Source organism: Cavia porcellus, unplaced genomic scaffold, assembly GCF_034190915.1.
Source record: "Cavia porcellus strain 051 isolate PalLab524CR breed Dunkin Hartley unplaced genomic scaffold, mCavPor4.1 scaffold_11, whole genome shotgun sequence".
In the NCBI taxonomy this organism is placed as follows: Eukaryota; Metazoa; Chordata; class Mammalia; order Rodentia; family Caviidae; genus Cavia; species Cavia porcellus.
In genome coordinates, this window is record NW_026947494.1 from 69,341,655 (window position 1) to 69,357,451 (window position 15,797).

Below are 15,797 nucleotides of genomic sequence, written 5' to 3' on the forward strand. Positions count from 1 at the left end.
CATTTATTGATGCCAATTTTGTCCTGGACACTACAACACTACAAGGAAGACATGCCTATTATTATTATGATGATTACTGTTGTTGTAGAAATGTACAAATGAGAAAGAGATGAACTCAAGCTTCTGTTTTCACTGGAAGACAGCACTCACCTGGTTGGTGTCACAGGGCAGTAGAAAGAAAACATTCTGTGGTTTAGAGTCCAAAGATCAACTAGCAAGATCTAACTAAGCCATTTGCTAAACTGGAATCACTGAACCTTAATTTCTTACTTTTTTTTTTTTTTTTGTCTTTTTCATCGGTACCGGGGATCAAACTCACACTTGCAAGGCAGGCACTTATGCTGCTGAGCTAAATCCCCAGCCCATTTCCTACATTTCTAAAGTTACAACTAGACTGTTTCCAAGTGGCAAGCAACAACTGAGACAAACATACATACATGCTCTGAAACCTGAAAAGTATAGGCAGATGTGTTACCTATATTAGTGACCTCATCGACATACAAAGGATGGACCCTACTTTCTCTTCCCCTTCCCCACCTTCCCAACATGCCTTCCAGTTTTAGGTATTTGCAGCTGATTACTACTAAAGGAAAGAATGGTGCCTATTATTTCCCTTCACTAGCACAACAAGCTTGAAAAAAAAAGTCTGTAACTAATACACTAAACACTTCATGACATTCATCCTGAAGAGGCTTAAGGTAGAGCGCAAGAGACTGAGACAGAGAATTAATCAGTAGACCAATGTTGCCACCATTTTTAGGTCACCATGGGTCCCATATTTAAAAGAACTGGTATATGATTAAGTTAACGCAAGATGAATGACGTGTGGGTCATTTAACTAAAGTTCCTAACTTGTTTTGTTTTGTAGCAATTTAAAAGCACAGATGGCCTCTCCTTCAAGCATCCTGGATGAGTTCAGGTGGCAAAAGTTCAAATTACAGGGAACCTGGGACAACTGATCAAGTCACATATCCTCCCCTCAGATCTCTGGGTTCTCATTTAATTATTCAATACATAGCTGCAATCAACTGTGTAGGATAATTTCCATTTGCAACAGCTCTTAAAACAATAATTCTGCTGGAACCTTTCAGTTGGGGCAGATTTCAGTGTGTCCTCGAGGACAGGGAGCAGCATTACGCACTGTACCATCCACGGAGATAATCATGTCACATAGGTGCACATTTAAACCTGCAGGAATGTGTCCTGCACTGCACTGCCATCAGCCTCACCCACTGTGTCATCATGTCTTAAAACCATACCATACCATACTGCAAAGTAAAATTGTCAACTCCTGGGGATAAGCTTTCCTAGAGTCCTGGAGATGAGATTTTGGCCATTTGAGTTCCAAACACATAGAGAAAGCAGTGATTCTTAAGATCACTTTCCTTGTCATTTACACCAAGTTTCCCTAGTCCCTTCCCACTTTTGGAGGGTCACCACTGCTTTGCTCACTAGACCTGTCTCCATACACTAAAAGCCAGCACAAATACAAGAAAGCACTCCCCATGATAGCATAAATATAACTCAGGTTTTGCAACAATACTCCCCCCACCAAAGATCTTAATGAACAATTGATACCTGCTTGCTCAATAGACCGTTTTTTTCGTTGAAATACAAAGGAGTATCTTTAATTATATTCCCCCATTACCTACCGGAATGTGTTCTAGTGGCCCCTGGAATTTTCTCAAAGTAGGCTAGGGACTGAGAAGCCAAGCCAAGCACCTGTCTTTGAGTTGCCACAATGGTATTAACATTTTATCTTTCAGGATACATAAATTCTGTCTAAAATAAGATACAGGTTTTATGTAACCACATTTTGGAAAAAGAGGTGGAAATGCAGCTTTTTCGAGGGTTTTATGTGACTTTTCAGGCTATTCCAGGTCAGTCCCAGCCATGGCTTAAGAAGCAAAACCAGGCTAGCTGAGCAGCAGGCCGACTTTGTCTGGGAAAGAACAATGGCCCACAGCCAGACACAATGGTGGCTCTCAGATTCCAGGAACCCTCATAATGCAAGGGAAGGAGTGCAGAGATGCCTGGCAGGGCCCCCAGCCTAGCAGAGCACATTAGCTCTGCCACTACAGATATGCAAATCCGTGTGACAGCTACAATAGCCCAGAGAGCCCTGTGGGTGGGGAGGGATGAGGTAACACCATTCTGCAGGAGCTGTTTTCCATCCTTGCAGGAAGCATGGGTTCCAGATTCTGTCATCTCTCTGTCTACAGGCTGAGGCTGCCTTTTACGGCTGGCCGGCCAGCCAGCCAGACACAAGGTAGTGATGGATGAAAGGACAATAGTCACCATCAAGTAATCCTAGAAAAATGCTTAATAGTGTTCAAAAATACTAAGACTGCCAGTTGCATAAATTGTACCATAAAATCAGCATGCAGATAAAGCATGCTTGCGATTGCTTGTGAACACAACTTTAAAATTTAACCTGAACACTCACCTTTCAGTCACCCTTAATTACTTTTGTCTTGTAGTACAAGAATCTGGGAGCTTTTAGTGTAATATTCACAGCATACTACCAGTTGTTACTAAAATAGTTTAAGGAACACCAGTGTAAGTCCAGCCTCAGCAACTTAGTGAAATCTTGTTTCAAAATAAAAAATAAAATTAAAATAGGGTTTGGGGATGTAGCTCAGCACGAAAGTTTTGGATCTAATCTCCAGCACTGCAAAAGTAAGTAAATAGTTTTCTACCTTGATCTGTCCTAAGTTTTGATATTTTGTAGGTTGAATTAATGTTAATAGCTAATTCATGGTCTTATAGTTAAGACAGATGGTCTGGAGCTGGTCACTGTATGAAGCCTAAACTCTAGTTCTGGCCACCACATTTGTCAGACCACAGGGCCTCCTCAGGGAAATGACCTCAAGTCTCCCAGGTAACTGGGTGGTGGCAACAACTCAAGCTAACTCACTGGGGTGCCGTGTGGATTAACTCATAGGGCCCATTAACACGTCAATATGCTAAATTCTACAGTGTTGAGCTCCTAAGGAAGCACAGGAAAGTATGCTGAGCAGGCCGCATTTCCCACCCTCCACGAGCTGGGCAGTGTGCAGCCTGCTAAGGTTTCTGCGATCTAGTCTAAGTGGGAAGTTTCTTAAGGAGAGGCCAACAGTCAGGAACATGTAGATGCCTTTCACAGAAGAGTCAGGTTTTTCATATTTGTAATTTTGAAATTGAGCTTTAAGATAAAATGCAGAGGTGGGGGGAAAGGACACTCCAAGAAGCCACCTGGAGTGATTCCTAAATAGTCCTGAATTGGTTCTTCTGTTTGTTACACATCAGAAACCTACCATGCTGTCCTTTAGCTACAACTCAAAATTTACTGTGCCAGGTTTACCTCAGGAAAGACCTTGAGAAAGCCCAGCTCACAGGAAGGACGCTGTAAGGAGAGGTATCACCACACTTAAATAACAGGGCTGTGAGTGTATGGATACAGAATTCTGCCATTCTTGCTCAAGTCACAAAAATCTTAACCTTCTTAGGAGCTAAAGCAAACTAAATCATTTTGAAGATAAAGGCATCAGTGGCTGGGGATTTAGCTCAGCGGCATAAGCGCCTGCCTTGCAAGCAGGCAGTCGTGAGTTCGATCCCTGGTTCCGATAAAAATGAGAAAGACAAAAAAAAAAAAAAAAAGATAAAGGCATTAGATGTAAAAATGTTTGAAATTATTTTACTACCGTGTTCGTCCATTTCACTTAAATTATACCGGTATCTATTTGTTTAAGGAGATCCCAATTAAAATTTAACTCTACGTTGGAAGACCCAAAATAATCGCTATATACCAACAGATCCATTAGGAAGGTGGGCCTATATTGTGGCAGACAAATGACTTACGTGGCCCCAAATCTCATCCTCTTCTGAAAAATCCCCAAGTTGGGTAACTTCTCTATCAAAAAATCAGTGATGAAACACTTTTCATTGAAGGAGTCTCCCACTAGATGAAATTCTGTATTGGATGAAATTTCACAGGTAATTTACCAAATATAGTTTATTGTAAGATAAATCTACCTGAACTAAGACAATACATAAAAGTGCTCATTACAGAGCTACACTAAATGAAAAAAGATCCTAACTTGTAAGTGCTTGTTAGTTGAAGTCATTTACATTGTTTTGCTTCCTAATTTAAATTTATTGAAGAGAACTTCAATAAATTTCTCTCCTGAAGAGGTAAGTTCTCTCCTGAAGAGAACTTCGTTGCACATATTGCTATCACACTGTCTGTATCCTCATCCCTTCTACCTTTCAGAAGTAATTTTTAAAATTCTTTCCAAAGATACTTAAATTTTCATTAAACTGAAAAATTTGTAAAGGCACATGAAGGAAATTTTTCTTGTTGTATCTTTTTTAAATAACATTCAGCTTCACTTACAAAACAAAATAAAACCACTGAAAACTTGGCTTTACCTTTAGGTATGTCAATAATTCTCCTGAAGAGTTACTTCAAACATGAGGCTTTCCCACTGTAAAATCTAACCCCATCTACCACTGTTTCATTTCCGTTGCCACCTACTATTAGATCGATGTCAGCTACAGCGTTCTTCCAGCTGGAATTCCTGATTCTCCTTTACAAGGCTTATTTTTGCCTTGCTGTATACTATCTTTTAAAAACATAAACATGATCACACCACTTAGTTGCACAAAATCTTTCCAAGGTCTTTCTGTAAAGATTAGCAAGAAATTCAAACCTTAGATTTCCTTACCAACCTGTCACCATTTAATAGTCTTGATCTGCAGATTTATTAGTAATCTATCAGTCTTTTCTTCCTGTAGAATGTCATCGCTATGACAGTAGGGGACCGGGACTTTTTGCTTGATTTTTTAGTTCAAACCATGGTGTCTAGCACACAGCACCCAGAAGATACTTGCTAACAAATGTTGCTCCTATGAGCACAGTGGTTAAGACTTGACTTCTTCATACAATAGAAGTATTTGGGAATAAATGAACTAAGGCGACTCAAGATTACTTAGTCAGATCTCACTCTGATCCTGGCTGTAGTTCAATAGTGCTCCTCTCTCAGTACTGAGGGTGGAATGCTGGGCCTCGTGCATGCAAGGGAGGTAAGCACTCTACCCAGCTATTTTGTTTTAAGCTTCAGATAAGCCTCCCTAAGCTGCCAGGCTGTGTTGGAACATTCGTTCCTCCTGCTTTGATCTTTTAGACTAGCTAGGGTTATAGGTAGTAAGACCACTCTGGCCATCAACAGATTTTGTTTCCCAATCTTGAATGTGAAAACACATAAACATTTCAGGTCATCCTTAGACAATGATTTTCAGACCTCAGAACAATGTAGTGCTTCAGGAGGGTGTGCATAGGTTCTGTGGTCAGTCTGATTCCATTTAAACCTGACCAGTTACACTCTCCCACTTAAGCTCTCTCACAAAAGCACAGCACCTCCCTCAGAAAGATGACCAAGCAACAATGCCAAGGGCAGCAATCTGCATCTTCGTGGCTTACCTGCATCAAGCACACTGACTAGTAGCAGACTGAATTGAAAACATTTCCTGTGTGGACTCAATATCTAGTGCCAAGAACTGACTCTACTGAAAGAAAAGAAGTATTTCCTAATGTCATATAAAGCCATGTCAACAGATAAGCTGCAGATAATGCAGACTGGGCACTGACTTGCCAAGACAGGGCTCACACTGGCTGTAAGCACTGATGCCTTTGTTTTGAGGATCATCACTGCTCTTAACATCTGATGCTAACAGTGACAGTCATGTATGTTTTATTTACCAGGACTCACAAATGAATTTCCAATAAAGAATTTTAGGAAAAGATCCTTTTATAATGTATTTTATTAAATAAATTCCCCCTAAAATCTTTCAATTATTTAAATATTTAAATTCCCCATGCTGTGTGCAGATCTATTCTATTTTCCATGTTCAAAGAATTCCATCTCAGCAGATTTTTCTAAGGCACTTCCTTCCAATGCACACTGCCTGTTTAACTTTCCAGAAAAAAGTTATGACAATTACTAGATACAACCACAGGACCTACAGAGTGGAGGTTTCAAATGGTTCTCTTTCCACAAACATAATGAGCATGTTTTCATCCTTGGGCTATAAACTGATAGAATTTCATGTCTAAAAGGAATTCACAGACTCCTATCTTGTCACACGCTGGCTGCATTGGGGTGGCGTGTGCATGTGCACTGGGAGAGTATGGAGGTAGCTTGAACAGACACAAAATAACTTTATCCACATCTCTTTTTTGGGTGGATGGAAATATGGTTTAACAGACCTCAATTATGTCTTACTTCAAGTATCGAAGGTCACAAAGAGGTCTACAAACCTGGTCACTCTTGAGACTGTGTGTGTATGCATGCTTAAGTAGGTCCACTTCACTTCCACATGGGTTTGTCCACAGACAGGTTTCTGGCATCCAGTTCTGTCTGCAGGGCAACAGAGCGCCTTTGTGTCCCTTTGCTGACACTACAGCATTGTGTTTTCCTGCCCATTACCCAAGGCTAAATGACCCAGATCCTGTGCCCATTAAAGCCTCATTTTTCTTTGGCCCTGTTGTTCTCCAGTGTACCACACTATCACACGCTGCACACGTTAAGTATTCTCAGTCTCAGATGCTCTTCTGGGAGAGCAATTGAAGGTTTTTATGAATGTTTCTGTTGAGAGGTCCAGCAGAAAACTATCTATGTGAAGATAATCCAAGGTTTTCCTTCCCGTCTAGTCTTGAAGATAATGTTTAGTGTATTACTGACAGTTAATCTACCGTAAGAGGCTATAATCAAGAAACTATACAAAAGCCAGAATGCTGTATTTGCATCTATTGCGAATACAAAAAATAGAGTGAACGCCAGTTCCCCTACATACTACGTTCTATAATTACATCTCTGCATATCATGGGTCACTTTTATTAAAAGCATCATTACTACAGTTGGCAGCAATTTACATTTTATCTTACATGATAGCAGTTTTCAAAGAAAAAATAAAAGAACATCACAACAAAGAAAAACAATACATTTACAAAGTCATGTCTGTAAACTTCAAGGCTAGTTTAGAGCTGAGGTAATGCTGTTTTAGCTTTGTGGCTAAAGTAACAAAGTCCTTTAATTTAAAAAAGGTACCTGATTCTCACTTCTCTCACTCTTTATTTATTTTTCTATTTATTTTGTTTATACCAGTGCATTACAAGACCACGAGACAATGGAACTGTAGTTCTGTCTGGCAAGAACCCTCCCAGTAGGTTAATTTTCCAAAGGGACCCTTCACATTCAACAGCTGCCTTATTATTGCTGCGCCTCAGGACAGAGACGTTCACACTGATGTGGAGATTGTCAGAGTGTCTGGATGTGTGTGTCAACAAGGGTGGGAACCCCTACAGTCAGAAAGGGAAACGATGAGCAAATGGTACATTTCATCTTGACCTTCACAGCAGAAATTAAAAGTTAAAATTAAAAATTAAATATATAACTTCATACTTCCTTCGAGCAGCACATCCTTCCACTGGTGCCACTCGGTCACAAACTGCTCTTTATTATAATACCAATGGTACCAGAGAAAAAAGCAGAGCATTATGTAGCTTTCCTTAAAAACACATGATCGCCTTTCAAATTTCATCTCTTCTAGGGATAATAAATAATGCACTGCACAATACTTAATGACCAAGATACCTTTTGACACACCTGTATAACATGACTTGGACTTTTTTTCTTTTTCTTTTTTTTTTGCTACACTATGTTACAGAACAGCTTATAAAACTAGGTATGAACATTAACTGTGAGTGTAAACAGTAGGACTACCACTTGTCAAAAGTTTTAAACACTTTAACTGGAACTGGTACTGGTTATTCGTCATTTTCATTGTTTTCTCCGTCCTCCCCTCCTTCAAGCGAGTCTAGCTCTTCACCCTGTGCTATTTCGTCTTCTAAGACGGAGGACTCGGCGGTTTTGTCCAAGCTCTCCTCGGCGTCACTGCCTTCCAGGTTCTCGCCACCGTCTTTAAAGGGGCCTCCCTCGGCCTTGCCAGCAGCCTTTCCCTCACCGGAGCCCACAGCGTTCTGGAGTCCTGCCAGCGCGGGGAACCCAGGCAGCGTCAATCCCCCCAGTCCTGGAGGTAGAAACATGGATGGGTAGAAGAGGCCTGGGGCCATGGTGGACAGCAGGAAAGGGTTGAAGGCTAGTGGGTTGGAGGGCAACCCAGCCGGGGCAGTAGCAGCACCAACAGATCCATTTGCAGAGTCAGTAGCCGAAACAGCATCTGTGCTTTTCTCAGAGTCTTTGTTCTCATCTTCATTTTCATTTACTTTTTCCTCTACTTTTGAAGTGCCATCTTCCGGGTCTTGACTAGAAGCAGTAGTGGTGTTTCCAGTAGCAGCTGAGAGAGGGTTATTCAACAGCCCGCCCAGTCCAAACACGTTAGGCAGGCCTGCCATCCCGGGCAGCATCAGGGGCAGCACGGCAGCAGGGTTCTTTGTGTCACCTCCGGCGGTGGCAGCTGTCGCCAGTCCTGGAGGGAAGCCCATGAGACCTGCCAGCTGGAGAGACTGGAGGTTCTGGAGATTCTGCAGGCTCGTTAGGTCCATCCCCGCAAACAGGCTGTTCACCAGCAGAGGATTGATGCCGGATGTGGAGGCCACAGCAGCGGCGGCTGCAGCTGCTCGGGCCATCTCGCTCTTAGGCCGCCTTCCTCTTCGGCTTGCTCCTTCGCCCCGCACCACGGGTCCAGTGAGAAGACGGTCAAACATGGACTCAGGGACAAAACCCTGAAGAGAGGGAGAGGTGGACAGGGCTATAAGATCGGTAGGAAAATTCCGTTTCAGTACTGGCCTTTGACACTTGCCATTCGCAGTGGAAAGACTCGGTTTTCATTCTCACAGCGGAAGGACAGGGTGAGGGGTCTGGCTCAGGGCCCCATGCACCTGCTGAGATGTGGGCGCCCTCCATCCCAGTCCCCAGCACTCAGCACCCAAAGAAAAGACAGACAACAAAACCCCAAACCTAACAAATGCACAAACAAAAGCTTGATGATGGAACTATGAAAAGGAGAAGTTGTAAACCTGCATATAATTTTCACTTACCAATTAACTGAAAATTAAATAACTAGCAAAGATTTTTAATGATCAAAAATTGTTAATTTTTACAAAATAGTTTAATAAAATAGTGGCATAGGCTAAATTAGGATATTTTATATACTTCAATGTGTTCTTTTGGATATTTCAAAAGTCAGAATAGGAAAAAAGTAACAGGAAAATATGGGAAATTAGGTTACAGTCTAGTTATCTGCTCTAGATAGTTATATTTATGCCAAAATCTTCATAGAGATGTTTACAAGTCTATTCCTAATTTCAAAAATTTGACAACAACCTGGAAATTCTTCAGTGGACTGTTGAACTAATACCTGGGGCTCACCCCAGGCAATGGAGGACTCTACTGAGTAAAAAGCAGGCTTTTGAGACACACAATCCTTTGGATGAACTGCAATAGGATGGAAGATGTTTGAGAGGATTACATACTTTATACTTCCACTTATTACCTTTCCTAAAACACAACACTTTTTGGATGGGACAGGGCAGTAGCAGTCAGAGGTTCCCAGGATGACAGGAGAGGATAGCACAGAGCCCAGGAGCATCCTGGGGTGCTGGGGAGACCTCTATTCTAGCCATGGTGGCAGTTCACAAAACTGTGTACGTGTGATGACAGATGGAACTATACACCAAAAGGAAACAGTCCATTTTATTGTATAATTCAAACAAAAATAATCAGTATGCCATTAAATTTAAAAAGAAACTAAGAGCAAAAAAATTTAGGCAGAATTGTTGTATTATTTACATATGTAAATTCAGAAATAAGAATGTTAGTGGTCTCAACTAGCATAAATATGATTGTACAGATAAATCATAAAAGTTACCTGAATATACCCTCCAAGACAATGAATGCGCATTTCTATACAGCTTTTTAAATCAGAGTTGACAAATTAATTCACTTCAGATTATGATGTACTGATGTAAGAAATGATATATTAATGATGTATGAAAATAATCTGTTATGTCAATTTTTTAATACTAAGTTACGTCCTAATAAATAATGGCCAACAGAAAATAAAGAGACTCAAGAAAACAAGTTTGAGTACCTGTCTTGACAGACACACAGAGCTTGTACTTACAGATTGCTTAACTATATCAGTCCAGTCTGGTGCAACTGCGAATTCTGGGTTTTCTTCCAGCCACCTGGGCAGCTCCTTCATAGGTGGTGCCATGGCTCCGCCCATCTGGGAACAGGCGTGGAGCAGACATTAAAGACCCACGCCCAGTCCTTCCCCCTCCCTCTGCCCCTTCCCCTCCTGCCCTATCTACCTATCCACCTGCTTACCACACACATACACATACTATGGAAGAAACAGTACTCCTCCTCCTCCTAAATGATGGCAGGATAAAACCACTTTTTTCTAGGATAAGCGCATACACATTGATCAACTGAATTTTCCAACATTTACCTTCTTCCCATTTCGTTTATTGACAACAGGCACCCTTTCTTCTCCTGTCAAAGTGTTTATATCCAACTTATTAGGATTTCGACATCTATGTCTTTTCTGTTTCGGTTTTTGAAATGAGGAAAACAGCACATCTGCATTCTTCTGCAAAAGATAAAAAGATATTTAGTACAACTGTATTTAGTACTGATTTCTATACAAATGCCAAGGAGATCAGTCAAGTCATTTTCAATTTTTATGAAAGTGTCCAGAACCATTTTAATAATAAAAAGAGTATTTTTCTTTGAAAGGATCCCCCACCCATCAACCAAACAAATGTGTAGGTTGAGAATTTGCTTAATTAACAACTCCACTTAAAGGTTCTGTTCCAAAGTAAAACCAAATCAGATTTTTGCTTTACTTTTTGAGATAGGGTCTCCCTATATAGTACAGGCTGGCCTTGAACTCACGGCAATCCTCCTGCCTCAGCCTCACAAGTACTGGGATTACAGGCGTGACTCCCAAGCCCAGCTTCATATTTTTAAAAGAAGCTTTCTATAACATCTTCATTAATTTCTAGTCAGTGACACGAATGAACACAGACGATATCGCATCTGAAAAAAGGAGATTATTGTCCATGCAGGTAAAAGTGTCCTGTTGGGGCCAAAGGTGATGGGATATTCTTGGTAGCAAGAACACCAGGATGAATTCAATAAAAATCACAAAACCCAACATTTAAATTAAAAAGAAAATCAATTACATAGTAAATGAAGTAAAAGATTTGTGTTACTGGCTAGCAAATAGTTTACATGACCAACCACTTGGAGATATTAACTGTCTAATGCATAACAAAAAACACAAGAGTTGGTAGTAGTTAATACAATCAACTGGTTAAAATATCCAGAGTAAATAGCATTACAACTCTTTGGCTGGAAGGGCCTTATCTGAAGTCCAAGGAAGGTGCATCTGAGCCTGGTACCCCAATAATGGGGACACCTGGAAGCCGTATCATGTGAGGAAAAATGAAAGAAGTCACGCTTGTCAGGTGGGAAAGGAAAATGAGTAACAGACATCTTCAGGTAACTTTGTGAGGCTGCCCTTCAGCAGGATAGAACTTCTGTCTGCAGAAGACACAGCAACAAAAACTTCAAGCCCAAAAGACATTCAAACAAAAGGCAAAGAGGACTCAGTCATCAGGGATGTCCACGTTGGGTGGGAGTTAAGTGGATTGGCATAGTCCTATCTCTGTAATACTTACTGGTACATAACTTGGCATATCAACAGTATAAGTAGGATGCAGCTTCAGCCATTCAACTAAATCCTTGTTTTTAGGAGCATCTTCCCCCACCAGTCTTGTCCCGTCTTCAAGATTTATAACAGGCATCCGTGTATCTGGGTCCAGCTGTCCGGGAGAAGGAATGTTTCTTATTGATGGAGTCTCTATATCTTCTTCAAAAGCTTTGGTCACCTCAGCATCCTCCTGCAGAAATTTGACAATGGCCTGAATTCTCGAAGGAAGAGAGGTCCTGACAATGCCCTATCCCAAGAAAACATTCTCCTAGGATCTTTCACTAGAAATGGAAAAACGTTACTTGAAACAATGGCAGTTTGGAATGGCTACTAAGTTAGAAAGTGATAGCTTTATACTCTTCTTCACAATGTACAATTAGTAGGAAATTCAAAGTCTGGAAAGGCTACAGACACTAAGCAAGTCTCTATGTCAACAACATGCAAGGTGGGGTCTGAGCTTGATAAGCATGAAATGCAGTCTTTCATTTTCTCCCAGGGAACCCCTGGATAATGTTCCAAAAGCACTCTGTGCATGGCATAATTTTGTTGGTGTAAGGTTTTGTGTCATGCATGTGTGGAAACACTCTAGTGAAAGACAATATTCTACTGACATACAGCAACTGGAACTTAATTGCTCTTTGCATCTCCAGACACTCGACTCCCCATTCCCAGGGCTTTGTCTTTTCCTGCCACATCTTACAACTTCATGATCCTAGTCCCAGAAACTTTTCAATCCAATCTACACGCTGATACACTGGACTGAGTCTTCTAAAACACAGCTCTGTCCAGTTAAAAAACTCACACCACATCACTCCCCTACTGAAACTACTTTAATAACTTGGACTCTAGCACCTGCGTGATAAGCCTGAGTTCTCCAGGAGAGTAGTCAGGTCTTCCACAATGGCACCCTGCATTCTCCAAGCTCCCATCTGCTGCATCTCACCTATTCACCATTCCTGACCAAAACCTTTCACTTCAGCAGACACTGACTGAGAGGCCCCATTAGCCTTAGCGTCTACTCCAACACGGTCTTCAAAACTTAACCAAGCATGATCCTCTCTAGGGATTTCTCCGTATCTCCCTTGCTCTACTCTCAGCCTTCCGAGCATGACTCGGTCACATACAACTATGATACAGCATCACACGTTGAGGGTCCTCTGCCTGAAATGTGTGGAACCAGAAATGTTTCAGACTTTGCATTTTCTGGATCTTGAAATAGTTGCATGGGTATGGAACTCACATTTAAATAAAACATTTATTTGTTTTATATACACCTTTTACCTGTAGCCTGGGGTAATTTTATGCAGCTTTTACTGCACCTTTGTTTTTGTTTGTTTGTTTTTTGTGGTACTGGGGATCAAACTCACAACCTCACACTTGCTACGCAGGTTATGCCGCTGAGCTAAATCCCCAGCCCTTGCACCTTTGTTTTTACTGTGACCTTTCACATGAGGTCAGGTGTAGAATTTCCTACTTTTAATGTCATGTCAGTACTCAAAAAGTTTCAGATTTTGAGTCACTTAGAAGTTCTGATACTTTTATTTGGATGATTAGGGATGCTCAATACATTTATCTGTTATCTCACCCTATAAGCTACTTTCCCAGTGCCAGTACTTCCCAGCACAGGCTGCTACTCTTTCTATCCTAGAGCCTACCACAAAAAACAAGGCCCGTTTCCATGATGCTGTTGTAACATCTTTACTGTTCTTGGTAGAATGAAATGCCCTCCAGTTAGAGGGCTAACAAAATATGAGACGTTAGGATGTGTCCTCTTTCATTCTGCTAACCTTATGTTTCTTCACGAGTTTATTTGTACTTTAAATAGCACTTTCCTTGTATTTTATCCACATGCACAACCAAATGGAGAATCCCCAAACTCCAAAATTAGTTTTAAAAAGTACATATAACTTTGTAAAAGGAGAATATCACCTGATTGCACTGTTAATTTCTAACACCTGGTGCATGGACATGTTTGCCTTATAATGCAAACACTAAACGTGACAGGAAATGAAGGTAAGGATCAAGTTGTAGGAACCCCTCAATTTGCTGAAGCTCATACAAAAGAGGCGTTTTCTATAAACAAAGTCTATCAAAGTGCTAGAGTAGCTTCATGCAGGAAAGCTGTGCTGTAGTGATACAATCTGCCTGAAGGTCACAACCCTAGAAATGGATTCTAAGTCACAGTTACTGCACTGTAAGATTCTAGAGGTAACCCTAACAACTATAAACATTATTACAATTAGTGCACTGCTAATCAATTTTGAAAGTTACTCTTAATATCCTAGATATTTCTGTTTTAATCAGATCCCACTAAGAGACAAATCTAATTTGTTGTTTTTCAACCATCTTTTCCTTTTTTTTTTTTGTCTTTTTCGTTTTTATCGGTACCAGGGATTGAACTCACGACTGCCTGCTTGCAAGGCAGGCGCTTATGCCGCTGAGCTAAACCCCCAGCCCCTATTTTCCTACCTTTTTAAATTAGGTTTTCTCTAGGTTGAAGAAATAGAAAGTGAGCAAGGATTAAAAGGGAAGGCATATGGAGAAATGCGTCAAAACTACTGCATTTCCTCAATCTCAGACTTTAGTATTCCCTGCACTGTCCAGTGCTATGGAAAGATTCAGGGTGGGCAGCTTAAGTGTGGCTTTATCAATTGGGGTTTCAACATGACAAACTCAGGATACTGAGCACTAACTGACCCTTTAGGAAGGGAATGCATGGAATGATGTAATGGGATGCTTGGGCTAAAATCCTCATTATCAGTAAATAAAATGCCACATTTTTGGATGGGATGGTTGAAGAAAATAAAGGAAAAAAAAGTTGATATATTGTACTCATTTCTTTTGATTTGAAAAAGGAAATAAGAAATTCACTGGCCCATGCATTCCATTCAAACCTAGACTAGAAAGACACAGATCCACTTTTATAAACATCCAGTTATAGAGGTTGGAGCATTCAGTTACTGGTTTGCCTGTGAACACAACTCTTTGCTCTGAAACGAAACATATATACTGACTGAATACTTGCAAGGCACAATACTTTTAAAAACAGAAGCTTTTTTCACCTAAAGAATTTAAAGACTAACGTTCTAGGCTCAGAAAAATATGCTGTTTTGAGCTGTTCTTCTGAAAGCAATCAATATATCAGAACCTGGGGAAGAACAAACCCTTAAACTACACTAGGCTCAGACCAAGTGATCTGTATCAGTGATCAACACAGTTCTCCGGCTCAGTACCATGACTGTGTTCACTGCAATTCCGTTTCTTTGGTGGAAGAAGACAACTTTCACGTGACAGTGCTGAGAGGCACACAGCCGAGTGATCACTGCAGGGTCACTGGCTGTCTCCACGGGCACAAGCAACAGAAGTGAGCTTTCCAACTTACTGCACTCAGTGCCGACCGTTTGTGGCTCATGAAAAGCAGATCGAGGCCCTCCACATTTTTCCTCCTCCCCCGCCTCCTCTTCATGGGAGGCTCTCCATCCACAAGGGAGCCATTGAGCAGGTGCCTGGTGGGTGTGCGAGATAAGCCTGCCTGGAGCAGTTCCATTTGAGTCTTAAAGGCATCAGACACTGGTGTTGAGACATTAGGCAAGATAAACTTTGAAGTAAGAGATGAAAAATTTGAGGTAGAACTTGTTGCCTCTCTTGAGGCCTTTGATAAATCTACAACTTTTTCTTGTCCATTTTCCGAGACCACCTGAGACTCTCGCAGCTGGGCAACCATCTCCATGAGATTTCGCCTCTTGGCAGCTCTTTCGGCCTCAATTTCAATTTTTCTCCGCCGCCGTCGCCTCTGGCGAGGGATGGAAAGGTTGAGGGCATCTTCCTATTGAAAAATTCCAAAAGAATAGGGTTGCAATGAGTCAAAACTGTAGCTGCCTCAGGCTGGCCCTAGAAGGAAGGAACATCGAGTCTAATAAATCAGTCATTCATAACTAGAGACCAGCAGCCATGTACAGCATTTCCAGCTACTCAGGGAGGTAAGTAGGAAGATCACTGAGCCCAGGAGTTTGAGGCCAACTTGGCAACATGGTGAGACCTCGTCTCAAAGAAACAAGGAACATGCAAACAAAACA

At 41.2% G+C, this 15,797-nt stretch overlaps 1 protein-coding gene across 4 annotated transcripts in view; it reads right to left on the bottom strand.

Moving 5' to 3' along the window:
• Positions 1–6,773: 6,773 nt before the first annotated feature.
• Chd7 (chromodomain helicase DNA binding protein 7) overlaps positions 6,774–15,797 on the bottom strand; it is a 182,449-nt gene continuing 173,425 nt past the window's right edge. For all 4 annotated transcript variants that reach the window (XM_063258454.1, XM_063258452.1, XM_063258453.1 and 1 more), the window contains 5 exons: positions 15,104–15,547; positions 11,690–11,911; positions 10,456–10,596; positions 10,126–10,230; positions 6,774–8,725 (listed from right to left, as the gene is read on the bottom strand). In XM_063258454.1, the coding sequence (XP_063114524.1) occupies positions 7,808–8,725; positions 10,126–10,230; positions 10,456–10,596; positions 11,690–11,911; positions 15,104–15,547 (1,830 nt within the window). In that variant the 3' untranslated portion in view covers positions 6,774–7,807. The remainder of the gene's footprint in view (positions 8,726–10,125; positions 10,231–10,455; positions 10,597–11,689; positions 11,912–15,103; positions 15,548–15,797) is intronic.